Source organism: Podarcis filfolensis, assembly GCF_964270895.1.
Source record: "Podarcis filfolensis genome assembly, chromosome: 1".
In the NCBI taxonomy this organism is placed as follows: Eukaryota; Metazoa; Chordata; class Lepidosauria; order Squamata; family Lacertidae; genus Podarcis; species Podarcis filfolensis.
Genome location: NC_139604.1, coordinates 56,571,745 through 56,588,840, shown reverse-complemented (window position 1 = coordinate 56,588,840; position 17,096 = coordinate 56,571,745). Strand labels below are relative to the sequence as shown.

General features: G+C 42.7%; 2 protein-coding genes across 5 annotated transcripts in view; one reads left to right on the top strand and one right to left on the bottom strand.

The window, feature by feature from the left end:
* Positions 1–2,441: 2,441 nt before the first annotated feature.
* On the bottom strand, positions 2,442–16,986 carry TKFC (triokinase and FMN cyclase). 4 transcript variants are annotated; one of them, XM_083580725.1, is made up of 20 exons: positions 16,871–16,986; positions 16,235–16,332; positions 14,801–14,931; positions 13,673–13,862; positions 13,278–13,388; positions 13,017–13,198; positions 12,608–12,686; positions 11,743–11,832; positions 11,315–11,349; positions 11,159–11,243; positions 10,721–10,810; positions 9,854–9,970; positions 9,201–9,323; positions 8,261–8,398; positions 6,974–7,080; positions 5,313–5,416; positions 5,132–5,165; positions 4,151–4,240; positions 3,530–3,676; positions 2,442–2,662 (listed from the first exon to the last, which is right to left on the bottom strand). In XM_083580725.1, exons 5-20 carry the CDS (start codon positions 13,369–13,371, stop codon positions 2,621–2,623), a joined length of 1,557 nt encoding a protein of 518 aa, XP_083436851.1. In that variant the 5' UTR covers positions 13,372–13,388; positions 13,673–13,862; positions 14,801–14,931; positions 16,235–16,332; positions 16,871–16,986; the 3' UTR covers positions 2,442–2,620. The 4 variants fall into 4 exon arrangements, with proteins under 4 accessions (XP_083436851.1, XP_083436849.1, XP_083436850.1 ...); XM_083580723.1 differs by lacking the exon at positions 14,801–14,931; XM_083580724.1 differs by lacking the exon at positions 16,871–16,986 and having other exon boundaries at positions 16,235–16,464.
* Positions 16,754–17,096, top strand: part of DDB1 (damage specific DNA binding protein 1) — a 28,729-nt gene continuing 28,386 nt past the window's right edge. The window contains exon 1 of the mRNA XM_083580567.1: positions 16,754–16,979. Coding sequence (XP_083436693.1) covers positions 16,919–16,979 — 61 coding nt within the window. The 5' untranslated portion in view covers positions 16,754–16,918. The remainder of the gene's footprint in view (positions 16,980–17,096) is intronic.

The window sequence follows — 17,096 nt, the reverse complement described above, 5'->3', positions numbered from 1 at the left end:
TAGTAGTGTTTGAGGGTGCTTATGAAAGACAGATTGCTTTCTCCACGGTTAACCACATAAAGATTCCCTCCCATCCCGAAACAAGCAGTGGGAAATGGTCTCTTCCTGGCTGAGAACTATTTCTTGGCATGAAGCTAAATTTGCACTTGAATAACACTTACTGATATCACCTGATTCAGAGCACTGGTATCTGGCTTAGTTATTCCTAGCATGTGGTGCCTGCTTTTTTTTTTGTAGATTTCAGTCTGTTAGAACTGGTAAAAGGCCATCACAGTCTAATATACGCTGATTGCTGAAATAATTCTCCCTACCACCCCAGACCCATCCATAAACATACATAATACTCTTTCAGTCATCAACAGCTCCTCCTAAGTCTCATTCTTGCCACCTTTCTAAAACATGCAATGATTTCTTCTTCTCTTGGTTTCAAATGTGTTTCAGAACTCTTGTACATGCTGCCCCTATATATTAACCTAATGGCAAACAGTAGAGAATGCTGTTACTATCTTCAGGGGGAATTGAAAACTAGGTTTGTGCAATTAAAGTTAATTTGATACAGCATGACCACAAACCTTTCCACCCCCAATCATACTTTTGTGATAATGAAAGTAATAGGGAAAAGCACTGGAAAGGGTGGGATAACACATGCTTGATGCATTGTGCAAGGAAATTGAATGTTCAATACACAGGTCACCTGGAGACAACCTTGGCTAGGTAAGGGTTGGGGCATGCCTAGTCTTCTCTTCTATTCCTAGACAAAAAGAAAGGGGGGTGGAGCAGAGTACTCAGTCTCTTGTCTAAAACTGTTGTTTGGCATTTTTACCTTAAAAGTACTAATAGCACTTCAACAGTGTTGCTATTTTGTGGGCGGGGTTGTGCGAGAGCACCAAATTCACTTTTAATGTTTACTATATTTTGTACATTGCCGTATATATCAACACGCTTCCACCCCCAAGTTGGAATTTTTGTGGCAAGAAAAGGAGGAAATGTCCTACAACGTAACACTTGCTTGAGCAACATAGTACAGTACAACCTCCTGGCAAATAAATGCTCAGGAACAGTGGATATCATGTAACCTCCCTGCAAACTTTGTACAGAAAGATGTGGATGAATGCTCCATAAAAAGGTGATTTGGAAGCAACATGAGACCAGTATATTGTCTTGCAGTGCAATCCTAACCATGTCTACAGACCAATAAATCCTATAGATCTGAACAGGGATTACTCTTAGGTAAACAGGGTTAGGATTGAAGCCTTAATGCTGTTTAGAAAGTTCCATTCCGTGATCTGCTTCTTGACAAATGTTCTTTGCAAATGTAGTGATTAGCTCCGTAGTATAATTCTAATACCATTTCTCCTTGCCTAGACAAGCCATTCAATATCAGGTAAGCTTTCTATGAAGAAATTGACTGAGTTGCATTATTCCAGTATTTGTCAACTAGATATTAAGCCACTGTTCCCCCTTTTGAGATACAACAGGAAACAGAAGTATAAACTTATCAGGACTGTTGCACACATGGAAGTAATTTAGCAAGCTAAGAATGAACATTTGAAAAGGTGCAATATTTCTAAGGTCTGAATATTTCTGTTTTCCTACTTGGGTATATATGTGTGCACATCTCATTCTCCTTAGTTACTGCCACTAGTACAAACCTGGTTTATTGAGGACAGTGATTAGCCCAAGTCAAATATGAGCTTATCTATTCCCATGAAACAGTTTTTCTCTACAAAATGTAGTTTCAAAGGAGCATTCTCTTTGTTTAGAGGGCTAGGGAACCTCAGGGCCAGGAGCCAAATGGAAGCATCTCCCTTGGCCATGTCTCATCACCAGCCTTGATCCATGCTCTCCTTGAGTGCTTTTCCTAGCTGGAGTGTGTCCTTGAACTAAGATAATGCTTTCTTTTGTTTACCTGGATGGAGAGGGTGTATGGGTAGAAACCTCTGACAATTGTGTGTCCATAATGTAAACAAAATGTGTCCAAAATCCATTGCTCTGCTTACTTTTGCCTCTAGCCGCACCCACCATTAACATACTAACATAAGAAAAGCCTGCTGGATCAGACTAAAGACCCATCTAGTCCAGTGCTGTGGACCTGGGAACAGCCATACTTTCCAGTTTGTGATCCCCAGCCCCTGCTATTCAGAGGCACTATCTCTGATACTGGAGGTATTATGGACATCATGACTAATAGCCATCTTATCTGCCACAGATTTATCTAAATCACAGCTCTCTTCTGTTATGAAAAAAGCCCACCCTGGCTTCATCAGCGGGGTGGTGTCTAGAAACCTCAGTCAGCATAGCTGAGTAACAGATGTACAAACTTCCTGTTTTGTTAAATGTTATCAATGCATGGCTTTAATCAAAGATCTTCAGGAACAGCTCCTAAGTGGGGAGGTATTGCTGCAAAAATTATGAAGCAGCAGAGTGACAACACAAGCAACTCCAAAGATAGGACTCTTTATTACAGCCAAATTTCATAAAGTACAAAGTAATGATCTCAAAACTAAGAATATAAAGCATAGACCTGTACTTATGCATGGGGTTACAGAAACACCAGATACTATTCACTGCAAGGATGCTCTTGAGCCTGAAGTATTAGAAGCAAGATACTATAAGAACATCATGTTGCCATTCTGAAGCTACTTCGATTCAATGGAGAGCCCTGCACAGGAGAGGAATGGTGATTCAACATTTTAGCAAGTCTTGAATTATGAGCTAAATCAAAGGAAGGAGGTATCACTGCACCCAGGACCCCTCCCAACCAGCTTTTGCCAGTCAGGATGGGCAGTCGAGCAAGAAGCTGGTCACATCATTGTAAGAGTTCTTTCCACATCATCAAGCCATATAAATTGAAATTGACCCCACAGAGTACTGCAATGCGCACCTCAACTAGAGTTGCAGTAACAGTGACATCCAAGGCGCTACAGAGCTGCGTGATTTTATCCCCAAAGCATTGTGCAAATGGCTCACAGCATGCTGCCAACTTCTGATACAACCATACTATGGAACACTCAAAACAATTCTGCTGCATGGCTCTTTGAGGATACAATAGAAGCAGCAGAATAATCTCCCAGCCTGCTTCACTACAACTTAGGTCCAGGGTACCTCAGGGATCGCCTGAACCTTTATATCCCTTTGAGATTAGCAGCAGGAGTGTTCCCTGAGTTGGTGAGGCTCATTTGACAACAATGAGAAACCAAACCCTTAGTGTCATTGGCCCAGTCCTTTGGAATACTCTGCCAAGAGAGTTTCAGCAGGCACCTTCTGTGCCATCTTCTAAATGCCTGCTGAAAACCTTTTTATTTCACCAGGCTTATGCAGACAATTAGGAGTTCATCCTCCACCATGGTTTATTTATGCTTGTTTTTAACTTCTTTTTCTTTTAAATTAGTTTTTATATTTGCTTTTTAAATGTAGTTTTTATCTTTTAAATGTTGGAAATCGCTTTGATGTGTTTTGGGATTTAGTGGTATATACTTTTATAAATATATACAATAAATTAATCACCACTAAATTAAATTGTTTTAACCTGCAATCCTTCCATCACTGCACGAAGAATAGCTGCAGCTGCTACAGCTCCAGGGTCTGGTCGATTTAGGCGGGATGAGCCAATGTAACTGGCCCTGCCTGCAGCTGCTTCCATATGTTTTGTAGACTCAGCAGCAGCCTCTGCCTCCTGCAGAAAAAAGCAAGACATTATAAGAGGAGAAACAGATACCTATGTGCTCACCATCTGCAAGGAATTAAGAGTAGATAGATACCACCAAAAGCTTTCATATGCTTCTAAATTTGAAACCATAAGCCTTCATCTGGACACTAGTCCTCCCCATTTCTGTTGTGATGTGATGCCTTTTAGTCCTAATGCTGCAAACAAACCACTTTAGGATTTTGCCTAATGATTTTAAGTGTTTGGTAATTTTTCAGATTGCAGATGGACTACTAGTGAAATTGATACTGTGTGCCTGATAATAAGACTTATGCTGACTGGACAATATGAGAATGCACAGAACTACAGATATGGGACATATACTACATATCTATAACCCGAGAAAACTTGCTTATAGTTCCCTGCTCTCATCTTCCTAAATGATGCAAAAGGGTTTTGTTTGTTTTTTTACACTTTGGGTTGTAGGTACATTAACATACTCACTTCTACAGCTTTGGTCAGAACCTTCAGTGGATTAGTCTGTGGATTCTTCAGGGCTCTGAGCTGCTCAGCAGCAGCACAGAGTGAATCCAGCTAGCAAAGAGACAAAGAATAATTAAGAGGACAATAGCTCTATCAGGGCTAATTATGGACAGTCATTATCTTGACAGGGATAGTCTCCTATCTGAACCTTGAACACCTGGAAATGTTTGCTGAAACTGAATGTTATGGGAAATATTCCATACATTTTGGACAAGGCAAGTTAATGTTGGTAACTATTGTTTAGATAAATTGTGCTAACTAACACTACACTAATTTGCTAGTGTCAAGTGTCTGGCATATGCAGATGTGTGAAGCATTCTAAAGTAACCATAGTTAAGACTGTAAGCCATGACTGCTAAGTAAAGCCAAAAAATAAGTGGTGTCACTTTTGCCTTGAGCTAGCTCCATGGCAGAAGAAGAAATTTCAGGTGCTTCTCCTGATTTCTTTCCCTTCTCATTCCGCTCTTATGGGATAGCATGACACTGCTCATACCTTCCTGAATTTTGTGTTTTTGCATTCACGGTATCCCATCTGCACCATGTCTGAGAGTACCCATTTTCTTCGAGCACAGACCCTCCTTTCTCCATACTTCACATCAAAGCAAGGGGTAACAACCTTCCATGGCTGTTCCTTGAAAAACAATGACTCAAGTGTGTCCTTCTATGCCAAACCACAAGTGAGGCAGCATGGCAGTGGAGCAACCCTCAGAAGTGTTATAACACCCCAGAAACAAACTGTCACCAAAAATTCAAAGCCATACCTTTGGAATTTTTGCATCTATGCTGGTATTTACAGTAAATCTGAATTAACAAGGCAACAACTCAAGCATGGTATTATGTAGATATCCCCTAAAATTAGTTCCTGGGACACTGCAGATATGCAGCAAATAGCTGGAATGGAAGGGGCCTTAATGAAGGACAGTGCTAGGGCATATTACTCACCATAGTTCTGTCTCCAGGTGCAGCTCCTCCATACCTGTCAGATGAATACAGTTAGTAGTGTAGGTTCCACATGTGTATCCCTCTCACTGTAGAGACAGTCTCACTCATATAGCAAGGATGGAAGTAGCAAGGGAACACATGTATAATTACTCTGCTGTAGTCATGTAAGGGTCACACTCACCGCATCATGGCATCAATACCAGCATCCATGGCCGCTGACCAAGTTGCCAATTCATCATCAGTCCGTAGGGGCTGAGCAGCTGCTGTTAGAAACAGTCCATAGAGCTGTAAGAAAACAAAGTGGTTTCATCTCTCATAAAGTCTAGGGGAATGATACAATAATCACATGCAGTATTTCTCTTTAGCATATTACAATTCCCACCTTATCTACTCCTACAGCTTGAGGCAGAAAATCGTTTAAAATGCAATAAAATCTAACAAAATAAGATGAATGGAACTTCTTTTTAGCAAAAAGCGTCTTAAGAAAGAACCTTTTAATAAAGTTTCCATAGTCAAGGTAGTCTAAGAGCTATCAGATCAAAATCAGAATTCAGTGGCCCTAGTAAAACAATTACAGCCCACCCTAGTTCCAAGGTCTATGGCACATCTTTTCTATCTGCATATCTGCCATGTTGTGAGACTAACTAACCACAAAGGCACCCACTGAGTATCAGACAAAAGGGGATATAAACCTGTGTCTCCATTGTCCAACACCACTGCTTCATGAATTCCCTTTGTGATAGCTTTTGACCTCTAAACACAACAGAATGAGATGGACTAGAGTCCTGAGGTAGTAAAATGGACTGTAGCACTTCTGACTGTAGGCAAGAGATCACATTTGTGCATTATCCTCTACACTAAAAACATTTTGTAAGTAGAAATTAGCCTAACCATACTCCTTTTATCTGGGACGCAGGTGGCGCTGTGGGTTAAACCACAGAGCCTAGGACTTGCTGATCAGAAGGTCGGCGGTTCGAATCCCCGTGACGGGGTGAGCTCCCGTTGCTCGGTCCCAGCTCCTGCCAACCTAGCAGTTCGAAAGCATGTCAAAGTGCAAGTAGATAAATAGGTACCGCTCCGGCGGGAAGGTAAAAACGGTGTTTCCGTGTGCTGCTCTGGTTCACCAGAAGCGGCTTAGTCATGCTGGCCACATGACCCGGAAGCTGTACGCCGGCTCCCTCGGCCAATAAAGTGAGATGAGCGCCGCAACCCCAGAGTCGGCCACGACTGTACCTAATGGTCAGGGGTCCCTTTACCTTTTTACTCCTTTTATGTTAGAACTTCTTTCCAAAATGTGCCCCACCTCCGAAGTAGCATAGTCTATTCTAGTACAACTGTCTGTTGCATGAATAGACTACATTTAGTTTTCTCAGTGGAAATAGTTTCAGTGTATTTTGGAACTACTACATGCATACAAGTTTGCTCCAATTTAGTAAAAGCTTTAATTTTTAAGTTATGAGAATATGCCGGTTCTGTATATTAGATATTAAAATTCAAAAACTTAATTTCTCAGCAAAAGAGCATTTATTGATGAGAAAGGGATACAGTATTGCACTCTAAAGAGTTGCTTGTTGTAGGGCTAGTTTAAGTCTCACAACTAGGAAGCTCCCAGTTTCTCCATGTGAAAGTGTTTAAAATATTCTGATCATCTCCCACCCCATATCCTAACATGAGCCACATTTTTAGAGAATATGTGTCAGCAGTAAAAATGCTTATTTGCTACTTTTTCCTAACTGTTGCTCCTTCTCCCACTACACACACAAATTCTAGTAGTACCAATCACCCTTACATAAGAGCAAGGAGCAACCTTAAACAGGTTATCCAAATTCTTCTAACACTCACCGCCCCCGAAGAACCCCCCATCTTCTCCAGCAGTAACTTTGCTAGGGCAGAGAGCAGCTGAGAGGGGTACAGTGGTAGAGGTTTTGACTCCACCCATTCCTGGATTGCTGAGGAAACAACACTCACTGGTTAAAATTGACAATCTCTCATCTGGCTAGGGCCCCCTCCTGTTCATTGCAGGTGTATTCTGCAATGTGTTTTTAAACACGGTAATAGTGCATAAATGGCAGATTTATGCTGCTGTGATGCTTCTCCAATGCTACCACATTGGATGGAGAGGCTATCATGCAACAAAGAAGAACAAAAATGAACATTTTAAACATTTGTTAAAAAGAGCTACAGGTTTTCAGCACAGGATATGCACTGATTGGAACTGAAGCAGTATGACCATCCCAAAGCTTGGGACAACTCTATTAGGATCAAGAACACAAATAATCATGAATATACAATAAAAAGGATGTCTGGAGGGGCCCTCACTAATTTTGCAATACTGCAGATATGTCTCAATCAGTGGCGTAGCGTGGGTTGTCAGCACCCGGGGCAAGGCAAGTAATTTGCGCCCCCTAACCCGTGGATTTGCGCCCCCTAACCCATGGATTTGCCCTAACCCCAGATGTTGCGCCCGGTGCGGCCGGCCCCCCCTGCACCCCCCACGCTACGCCACTGGTCTCAATTAGTATGGCAATCTGAAGCATCAAGGGAAAAGATCTCAACAACCTTTTTCAGTCAGAGTACATACCGTAGTTTTCCCACACCAACACCTTTTTATCATATTCAATCTATGGCATCTCTGAAGAGTCCTTTAGCAGCAGGAAGATTCAGAAGGGCATTTTACGTAGGCCACCAAGCCTACTGTTCCCTCCTGAACCGGAACAAATTTACTACCTTTCAGCATATTCTTTGCTCTATTTTAGCTTAACAATATTATTATTATGGTATTTTAATTTATTGCCCACCCTTCAACACCCTGGGATGATTTACAACAAATTAAAGTGCAACATTAAAAACATTTAAAATAACCTACAATCAAAAATACGGCCCAGAGGCTTCATATAGATGTTAAATAGCATAGGGGATAAGATGGAACCCTGTGGATTCCAACACACTTTTTATCAACATATCATCAAACAGCATATATAATCCATCCAGCTCATATTCTCTGTTCTGCAGAAAAGTAGTACACCAGTGTCTTTATTCATTTAACTTACAACCCCAAGTCTATAATGGAACACAAGCAGAGGTTATGTGCTTCAAAAATAGGAAGGGAGTTGTCGGAAGAGCACTAACCTCTGGCAGCTCGTGCATGTGTGCTGCCACAGTCTCCATCACCTGCGGCCCGATCTAGATCATTGAGCTCCTCTTGTAGGTTCAGCAGTGTGTTGCACACCTTCTCTAGAACTGCTCTCATGTAGGGGGTGGCTGGTGCTAAATGAAATGGGAATAGCTATTTCATTTCAATAGTGGTAAGGCTCCCAGTTTCACATTTTGTCTTACAGAGCAAGTACTGATGTTGCTATGCATTTCCCTTTCATATAATGTGTGAGTGTAAGGGTAAACTCTATCCAAACATATCACTTTACTAGCAGGCTATTTCAGTTCATGCTGGATTTTTCATCACTTGTTTACTCAGCACCTGATGAAACAGCTGAAAATCTGTAATGATTCAGCTGAAAAGTTCTGTATTTGAAATGAATAAAGTAATATGAAACATTCTGCATGTGATATTTGATCTATGATGGCCCGGTCATGTGTATAAGTCACTTTGTGCTGAAGTCATTGTGAATATACATGGATTAACTGGTGCAGAAACAGAAAGGCCAGCTCACAGATAAACACATCCAATTGCTCGCATATGCAGAAAGAAACGCTACAAATACTACTACCTAGGAATGTATTTAACTTACAGATGGAGAAACTGGGGTATAAAAGGATTTTTGTTTTCTATGTCATACAGATAATGAGAGAACAAGAGTGAAGCAAAACAGAAGCCAACATTTCTGGCAAAAAGGCATTTACTGTCCTGATCAGCCTTTTGCTCATCCAGTCCTTCAAACAGGACACAATGGCTCCTGTTGGTGCTGCTTGTGTCTCCAGATTACTTTCACTCTCAATGCTTCTTGAGAGAAGGGCATTCTGCCATCACAAAGGCAGAACCACAGTCTCAGCAGACAGGATGAATCTGGCAATAAATTTATCAGGGCGAGAGAGATGATGCTTCAGCCTGTACCTTTAAATGGAAAAGACTCATCTTTCTCCTCTTCCTTGGGTTCTACTGACTCTCTCACTCTTTTCTGGCCTGACACGTGCACCTTGGCAGGTTGTGACCACGCAACAGCTGTAGTGTCGGAATCTAGAATTTGGAATACAAGACTGTGATATACAATTGCTGATAGTTTCACAACACCATTGGTTCATATCCATGAAGTCATCAACACATGGACTCTTAAAAATCATGAGCATTTTTCTTAGCAGAAGCCACAAAAGTCTGGTTATGAACCCCAAATAACCAAGCCCAACATAACAGAATTGGGCAGTCTGACAAGACAGTACTTATATTATTAATGAGAAGTTCAAATTTATTTATTTTTGAGTTATTGTGTGTCATCACTGGGCTTGTAGCAAGTTGGAGACATTCGGTCAAATTGTCAGGAAATGCTGGCATTTGGATCGAGAGAAATAATGTAATTTGTATTATCTATTTTATCTGTATTGGAAGGAGAATGTACTCATTATCAGGAAGAAAATGAGCCTCCAACACGTAATACATATTTTCAAGACATATACCACATACACACACATCCCACACACCCTGATCAATTAAGTCACAACTTATTTTCAAGTTGCAAATTTGAGAAGAAAACTGGTATCTCAAGAACTCACCAATGAGAGTCAACAGCTCATCATCTACAAGCAAAAGAGTAAGGGAGACACCTGCCATTTCCAGTGCAGTCATAAAGGAGCCAACAAAAACTCGGGCAATATGGATGCCCCTGCTCTCTGCAGTGATGAAGCAAGAGAAACTAAGAAGCATGATTAGGAACATTACATCTCTGCCAGGGTGGAGCCAGATGGATTTATGAAAGGTATTGTGCATTTTTTCCCTGAACATCTGTGTGATCCTCTGATATCATAACGGTTCTTCTCAATATATCCCAGTCTTGCAGAACATGGCATATTGATGTCCCACAGTGATATAATGTTTGGTGGAGATACACCAAATTAAGCTTCAACATTCTGCTGTCATATCTGGAACTGTGAAGCTACTGTCCCCAGTAGCTGATTGGTGCCCTGTTGTTTTTTTTATAGTGTGTGATTTATTTCATCATATACATTTCAAGCCATTTGCTCTATGTTTTCTTTTTCTTTCTTTTTTTACACACTGCACCTACTCTTAGCTTGTGGCATACTAGTCTGGACAGCATGTGCTCTACTGCTGAAGCATCCCGCCTTGGATGTTGGAAAAGATGAGTTTTTCTAAAGCTGGTCTAATAAGTAAAATGTGATGAGCTTTATCAAACTACATATAATCTGCATCGTAAGTATTCTAAACTTCTAGGCATCACTATGAACGTTAAATGCTAGTTTTGCACAATTAAGCATGCTCCAAATTCTGTTCTCACCTTATAGGTATCTAGGCAATCTGGTATTTTACAGGCCTCATTTATGTAATTTTGCATAGTTTTTAATTTTACACAATGCAGAATTAGACAATCTCACTTAACCAATATTCTAACAAGGGAAACTTACCAAGACAACGCACAGCAGACCCAGCCACTACACTTAATTCAAGGTAGGATAACCCACCCAAATTGTTCACCATCAAGACTACAGAAGCACCTGAAAGCCAAAACAAAGTGAGTAAGATTGAAGACTAATCTGCACACTATACTTAATATGCAAAAGGTGATGTAAAAAGCTTCTGCATGGCTATTTCTCCACATCTGAGCTAACATCTGGATCTACTGATCAATGACTGCCCAATCACACAGTAAATCTCCATTCCAGCAATTGCTGATATTGTAATAGAAACTCACTACATGATGTGATTTTACAAGCATTTTTGTATATATTGCACTGTATATATATTACAGCTCAGATATAGAAAAATAGCCACAGAAAAAAATATTCCCAGATTCCTCTGAGTAGAAGGAATAATATATAGGCCAGCCTCAAAATTGTACTCACCAGACTTGAGTCGCACACGTGAAGCGTTGGAGTGACTGGTCATGTGATCCAGCATTATTTTGACAACCTGATCTGCTGATGTTATCTGTGAAGAGGACATGTGTAAGGGGGCAGGGTTGTACTTCGTCATTAGCAAAAAGGTGACAGGCTACTTACCTTCATCCTGCGCACACCTGCTTCACCATGGATTCCTAGAGGGAGAGCAAGATTTCAGATATCAGTTATGGCACATGCCATGACTGTCTTCTTTCTAAATAGAAGATGACTGAGTTTAAGGGCACTAATTGATGAAATCCTAATCATGCTAGTCAGTGATATATAGCCAGTGAACTCAAACTACACACAAAAGAAAAATAGTAAAAGAACATATCTGTGCCCTGTTAGTGTCTGACTGATAATGGACACCCATGAATCATAGGTGATAGCACCTCAGACTGACTCCTATGCCTGCAATGATGGAATGGAACTGGTCACAACTAATAACTCAGAGCATGGACAGAGTCCCAAAACAAACGGCATGCAGTCCCAAAGAGACAATGCTCATGAGGACATTCTAAAGAAGTAGATGGAAACGCATTCCTCACCTAAGCCCAGCTCAAGTTCATCATCAGCAAGCTGGAAGGTAGGTCTAGATCCAGGAACACTGCAGGGGGTTAGACTAACTCCAAGGGTGCCTGTGCAAAAATAAAATGCCACCTTCCATACAGATGTTTCAGCATCAGTATAAAATAGACAAAAGTGTATGTTCTGCTTATGCCCTGGGTTACAACTCTAAATGATACTACAATATTGCAATGTAGTTTTGGATTAAAAGGTGCAGTCTTGAGGATCAACTGCTAATTACAGAAACGTTATTTGTTCATATTAATTAAACTTATATCAAGCTATCAATGGCTGCTAATCATGATAGCTATTTTACCTGCATTATCAGAGGCAGCATGTTTCTGAATACCAGTTATTAGAGATCATGAGTGGTAGTGTCTTATTGCACTTCTGTTCTGCTTATGGAATTCCCAAAGGCATCTGGTTGGGAACTTAGGGACCACATAGCTGGACAGATAGGTCTTTGATCTGACCCATCAGTGCTCTTCTCAAGTTCTTATACCTCACCTTTTCCTCCAGTGACCTGAAGGTGGTGTATATGGTTCTCCCCATTTAATCCTCACAACAATCCTGTGTGGGAGGTTAAACTAGGCAATGGTGAATGCCGAGTCCAAATCTTATACACTAACCACAAAGGTTCAGCCACACAATTGGGGCTCTCTTTCTTTCAGGGATCATTAATTTTAAATCTTCAATACATTCACTGCATGTCAAAACCATAAACCCTATAAAAGACAGCATAATAAATTTAGCCAGCACGACCTTGCTAGACTGCTTGATTTGCCAATAATAATGTAGCCTTTGGCCAGATGCTTATCCCCCAAAGAGAGCTACTTAAACACTTACCCATTGAGTGTGCAACAGCAGTAACCTTGCGAGCAATTGCACTCAGACCACAACCTGCCTCAGACAGAGCCCCAGCTACCTAAACATAAACAACTGTAAGGAAAAATGTTGCTTTGATTTCTCAACAAAAGGATCACAGCAGATTAGCATACATTCCTTCACTTCATACTACAGGGACAAAGCCAGGTGTGTCAGGACTAAAGGAGAAGAATGGCTGTGTGAAGAATCATGCTTTTATGTGGCTAGGAGTTCAGGCACAATATGCAGGGAGGAATGCCTATGGGCACCTCACACTCTACAACATTCTTAGGCCTCAAAGCATTATTTGCACTTTGGTAATACTACTGTACAGTGGGGTCCTGAGTCAATGACAATGTTGGTTCTGAATTTGGGAATGGATGATTCCTACCTTGTGTATTAACACTGTGCCACATAGTCCTCTCCTGCCAGCCTTCTTCTGTTTGGTAAAGGCACAGTCATCACCAATAACCACCATCTCCACAGAAGCCCCTTCTGCCCGTGCTTGTTCCAATGCCAGCCCAAAGTTCAGACGGTCCCCAGTATAGTTCTTCACTATTAGCAGCGTCCCAACTACAGAAGAGAGACGGTTTGAATTCTGTGATATTCCTTCCTCACGAGAGATGTTCATCTACCAAAAATGATGCCATACCTGCACCAGCTTGCCTCACAGCCCGAATTGCTGCTAAAATGCTACCCACTGCAGGTGAAGTGAATACTGGACCAGCTACCACTCCAGTGAGCATTCCCTTCCCGATGTACCCTGAGGAAAGAAGACAGGCATAGGGGTATTGCATCTGCTTTGGGAGCATCTTGCTCACACTCTAGTTCTGTGGCTGTTTATCTTAACTCCAATAACTGAATCCTACAGCTGCCAGGAGAACTGTGGCACAAAAGTTTTCAGTTCATGATGTCCAGAAATATGGGATCACAGGATGTCCTCTTCTCTTTGTATTCATGAAATGCCAGTGTTAAGTGAAGTGAGGGAAACCAGATTGAAACTCTCTCCCCCAGACTCAAAGCTCCCATAACTTTGATCCCACTAACCTGCATGTGCAGGCTCATGTCCTGAACCACCTCCAGAAATAAGTGCCACTTTGCCTCGCAGATTCTCCAAGTCAGCACGTAATGCCACTCTGTGTCCATGCAGGATCTGGAGATGAGGATTACAAGCCACTGTTCCAGCCAATGCATCGTCTGCACAACCCAGAATTGTGTTCACTAGCTTCTTTGAACCCTAGAATAGGAAAACATCACAAAAGTTTCTCATACACACAGCCTTCCACATGGAAGTAGTTTCTAGTTCATGACTGTCCAACCAGCTTCAGACACTACAAGTGCTTATAAGCAATTGTACCAGTGATTCATGATTTTGTTGTAATATCTGAAAAAAGAATTATTGCAAGAGACACATGCAAACTGTGTATAATGCTTGAGCCCATGAATTTCCCACGTCAAACACCTCTGAATAGCAGAGTGAAAAGGCAGACCACAAAAGTAACTAGAACACCCATTCATTAGCATTTGCAATACCACCTGATATTGCTTTCAAAAAATATGAAGATTGGGTCATTCACCTTCCATGCTTTCTGTCATGCCAAAGACAGCCATTACATTGGTAGAATTTGTTAGCCATCCACGAAAAAACTGTTCCTCTACATTAGCAGAAAGAGCAGCAGCTGTGAATCAAAACTGAGCTTTATGTAACAATGAAAGCATAATTTTGACATGTCCACTCTTTGTCTAAAGTTGTACCCAATATATTTTCCATTTAATTTTTTGAGTCTTCCAGCCTGCTTCATCCTATAGCATTATTATTATTACATTGACTTCCACAAACGTCACCAGGTGTACAAATGCAACAAAAACAGCTAAAAACACAGAATATAACAGATAAATGTAAAAACAATACTAATTAGACAGTCAAACATGCAGATAGCAGGTGTCTGTCATAGCCTGACAGGAATTCTGTTCCACAGAACAGAGGCAGACACACCAGTTACTGTGCTTCGGAGGTCTTTAGAACATGAAGGTGAAGTAGGTAACAGTATGTTAGTCATTCAACAGTATTGTAATTTAGTAGTCATTTGGTGACCTGTAGCAACAAATAACTAATTCCAGATCATCAAGAGCTGGTCATGCAACTGCAACAGTATTAGTCTGTGACAACATCACCTGACACTTCTCATATTCCCTCCTAGTCCTAAAGAGTTGCAGACTCTTAATGGTTGAGAAATATCCACGTCCAGTCTTCAGAATGTTATAGATGCTGCACTTGCTTTTTTGTTTTTTCTTTTAGCTTGGGGCTAGAAAGAAGAACAAAACCATGTGTGCAGCTTTCCTAGTGTTGCTTCATGTTTGTGCAGGTGGCTCATTATAGTGCAATATCTGGTAGCCACTTCTAAGGCCAGAAGGAAGGTGAAAGGGTTTCTTTATGAAGTCGCCACAGCATTTTTATGTAACAGACCCTGTAGAAGTAGATATTTCCCTGTAACTCCTGGGTCTTAGACTTAATCTTCTGAAATCATATATACTATGGGCCCCAAAGTCACATCCAGGTAATGCAAAATGGTTCAAATGGTCACAGCGGAGACATAACCCACCAAAAGAAAATGAGGAATTGACAATTTGCTGCCCAGGGAGATGTGTCTGGCTTCCTCCATGCTCACTTTTAGGCACCAGGTCAAACTCCTGTTGTTAAACTTTAAGCAAACATTTGGCATGGGTAGTAGCCGAGTTTGGACTCTGGTCCTGATTTTCTGATTCAGTGCATTTAATTATCTGCTGAGTCTTCTGACTGCGTTATTAATTGATAATTATTAGCCAGTGTGCCCTTCAGAGCTATACAAGTGGGAGCTGCCACAAAATGTTGCAGTGTAGAATATCCCTTTTCAGAGTTTCAGCCAGCTATGCCTTCTTTCAGGATATTCAATCTCCCTGTTTTTCTGTCTCCCCCCATCAGTGGGATTCTGTGGCCACTAATCACATGCTCAGTCCTTCCGTCCTCATTGAGTTGTTTAGTTTCCCATCACCCCAATATATTTTCTACTTCTGCAAACCTTCAGGTCCCCACCCCAAGCATTCTGACACCTCTTTTGTTAGCTCCATTGGCTTCACAGTTATTTTGACTGGGCTTCTAACACTATATATACTTGCTTTATTATTTCTTTGTACCCTAAGCTGTCCTGAATATTCCTGAGTGAACACAAAGGCAGAATACAAACATTGCAAGGGACCGATACAAAGAGACTGACGTTTGATTCCCAAGTCACAAGTTGCCCTGTTTCGGATGCTTTACCTCAGTCCGCAGGGCTTCAGAGACTTAATGGAAGGGACTCTTTCCCTTGCTTTCCAGTGATCGCACAAACACAGCTGACCAAAACCAATTCTCTGCTCTGACTGAGGCAGAATCAGTGTAAGAGCAGCAGTGCTGGATCTGAAGCACAGTTCTCTAGCCCAAGTCCCAAACTCAGCCATAGGCTTCATGGGTCAGTTGGGGCCACGCTCAGGCTAGCGCCTACCTCACAGGGGTTTTAAGAGGAGTGGGACAGAAACCCAATAACATCCCTTCCCTCAGCCTCACGGAGACCAGACGTTTCTGGGTCTCACCTGCATGCTGCCCCTCTGGAGCTGCGACTCCGGGCTACCAAGCTCAGCAGGATGCTCCGAGAGCCTGCGGCCGAGGCGAGGAGGGACACCTCCTGCTCCTGAGGGAGAGAGAGAGACGGCGGCTGCTCAGGGGCGAGAGGCGAAGTCGCTTCTGGCCACCGTGTGGCTGTCACTACTGCCTTTACGCGCCTCCCTTTTCGAAGGCGAGAGAGACTTCGCCCTGCAATCCAAACTCCGCCTGGCTCACAGCATCAGCCACGCGCGCCCTGCCTGACGAGGGGCGGGGGGGAAGAAGCCGATTGGCCGACGGCAGCGCGAGCTCCGGCAGTTGGCGGTAGCGCGCAGGGCCAGTCACGCTCCGCACGGAGTCAGACGGGAGGGGGTGGGGGAAGTCTCCCCGCCTCCTTTTCTTTTTTTTCGGAGGAGAGTGGTAAGGTTTACACCCCTCTGACCGGAAGAGGGCGCTGCCACTGCCGCGCGCGCCTCAGCAGCCCCTCTCGTCAAATTTCCCGTGGTGCCCGGCGCGGCGCGCGGGCGCTCTGGCGCTTTCTCTCTGGTGCCGGAGGTGGTTGGTGGCCTTTGGAGACTGTGCTGCCCAGCGCTTCCCCTCCCCGTCCTCCTCCTCCTCCTCCTCACCCCGTCGCCTTCCGCGGGTCTTCAGCAGCCCCGCTCCCCGATACCGCCATGTCGTGCAACTACGTGGTGACGGCACAGAAGCCCACGGCCGTCAACAGCTGCGTCACCGGTAATGGCGGGAGGGGGGTGCCGTGGAAAAAAAGCGGGGGGAGGGGAGGCGCGGGCGGAAGAAGTCGGTTAGGGGGCGGTTAACGGCCCGCGGTGCGTGGAGGGGAAGCCCAAAGCG